General features: G+C 51.8%; 1 protein-coding gene across 1 annotated transcript; it reads left to right on the top strand.

The window, feature by feature from the left end:
• On the top strand, positions 1-1551 carry LOC4331905 (uncharacterized). Its single transcript, XM_015773744.3, has 2 exons — positions 1-335; positions 498-1551. Exons 1-2 carry the CDS (start codon positions 108-110, stop codon positions 1002-1004), a joined length of 735 nt encoding a protein of 244 aa, XP_015629230.1. The 5' UTR covers positions 1-107; the 3' UTR covers positions 1005-1551.
• Positions 1552-2172: the final 621 nt, after the last annotated feature.

Here is a 2172-nt window from a genome sequence, read left to right as displayed (position 1 = left end):
ACTGCACTACTAGCTCTTGCGTCGCACACGGCCCGACTACCCGACCGAACCCCAAGTACTCCTTACGTTCTCTCTTCTACTACCACCTCATCAGCGGATCGATCGAGATGGTGTCCTTGCAGTCGGCGCTGCTGCTCCCGGAGGCCAGCAGGCGGCCGCCACGGCCGACGTGCCTCCCGCTCGTCGATTCCGTCGCCTCCACCGCCACCAGCAAGAAGCGGAAGCGGGCCGGCGTCGACGACGTCGGCGAGGGCGAGAGCGGGGAGGTCGGGATCGAGCTCTGCTTCGACGCCGCGCCTCTGCCCCTCGAGTGGCAACGCTGCCTCGACATCAAGGTGCGCATGCAAATATATGCTAGCTGATCATCCATGATCGATCATGCTTTTTTTTTTAACGAATCGACGAGCCCAATTTCATTCAATAGAGAAGGAATGATCGATCATTCTCGCGTTCGTGTTCTGACGACTCTTTTTTTTTTTTTTTTGCTTGTCGTGCAGTCGGGGCAGATCCACTACTACAACACGAGGACGCACAAGAGGACGTCCAGGGACCCGAGGGCGGAGGCGCCGCCGGCGCCGGCGCCGGAGTCGCACCACCGCCGCGCCGCGCCCGCCGAGGAGGAGGAGGAGGAGGAGGCCGCGAATTATTGCGCGCCGCCGCTAGGCCTGGACCTGGAGCTCAACCTCACGTTCGAGCCGCGCCGGGTACCTATCCAGGAGGCCAAGAAGCACAGGTCGTCGGCCGTGGAGACGACGACGAAGCCAGCGGCAGCGGTGGCAGCGGAGAAGTTAGCGCTCGAGTTGCCGGCCGGCGGCGCGTCCAGGGAGATGGTCGCCGCCGTTTGCGCGCGGTGCCACATGCTGGTGATGATGTGCCGCGAGTGGCCGGCCTGCCCCAACTGCAAGTTCGTGCACCCAACAGCGAACCAGAGCTCGCCGCCGCCGCCGCCGCCGGAGCCGGCGCCGCTCAAGCTCGGGCTCCAGCTGCTCTGCTGCAAGGACTAATTAATGATCCAATTTCCAAATTACTCGTTCGATCGATCGATCGCTCGTCGTCTCTGCTGCTTGACCCGTGCAACGGCTGTCGTTATAGAGCGCATGTGTACGCGTAGCTATCTACAACATTAATATTGTCACTATGTAGCTACGACGTCGTACAAGTGCAATAACCAAACAGTGGTAATTAAGGCCACTGTTAGTGTACGTACGTAACAAGATGATCATTAGGCGGCTTAATTAAAAAGGGGAAATTGAGTTCAAAAAGGAGCCAGTATGTAGTGATCAATAGCTAGCTGGTGACCGATGGGCGATGGTGAGGTATGAATATATATATTATGATGTAGATATTAAGTGCAAATATAAATGTAGTCTCTGGAACTTTGTGGGTATGCGTCACTAGCTCATCAGGCTCACTTGTCCGTGCATGTATGCGAATTGGGGTCGAGTGTGTGCTTTGCTATACCACTATATATGTGTGTGCGCGTTGTACAAAAGTTAGTTGGCTGTTGGTGAGCAGAAATTTATTGGTGCACGCCTGCTGATGTTGTGTGTATTGCTCATGCTGTTTCTGCGATGGAGCTGATCTCGAGTAGTATTGGTGTCGCATTGATGGACACCCCCAGATAATGTTAGATTCCTGGGTAGCAAAAAAATGAATTTTCACATAATGAAAACGGTTGAATAATTAATTAATTGGATACTCCGACCACAACATCTACGCGACCGATCGATCGACCACGCAGACGCAGCTCCAGTTTCAGTTCTGTAGTCTGGACATGGATTTTTAGGTGTTCTTTTCTGTCAAGAAACCGTTCTTCAAAGGTAGCACTGTACATATATAGCTGTACACGTACTTGCCAATACCAAGCTAAAAGCTGCATGCATGCTAAGATATACGTAGATAAAGTTATGAGCTAATCTGGCAATGGATCAAATTGGAGTTCGACGAATTTTAATGCGCCTCATTTACTAGCTAGATGGCGGATGCAACGAACTGTCCTATCAATATATTGAATCGCAATATATATGTTGTTGCCATCTCTGTATTGTCATGACAATGAATCTATTTAATAGCATTCATCCGAGCGGTGTATCACGAGTTAAACAAGCTGGATCGGACATACGCAATAATCTACTACACATATATACAGCAACATCATTAACAATGCGCTGC

Source organism: Oryza sativa, chromosome 3 (genome assembly GCF_034140825.1).
Source record: "Oryza sativa Japonica Group chromosome 3, ASM3414082v1".
Lineage (NCBI taxonomy): Eukaryota > Viridiplantae > Streptophyta > Magnoliopsida > Poales > Poaceae > Oryza > Oryza sativa.
This window is presented reverse-complemented; position numbering and strand designations above follow the sequence as displayed.

Coding starts and splice junctions, on each gene's coding strand:
- LOC4331905 (XM_015773744.3), top strand. CDS start 108: ATGGTGTCCTTGCAGTCGGCGCTGCTGCTCCCGGAGGCCAGCAGGCGG. Junction 336..497: donor AACGCTGCCTCGACATCAAG/GTGCGCATGCAA, acceptor CTTGTCGTGCAG/TCGGGGCAGATCCACTACTA.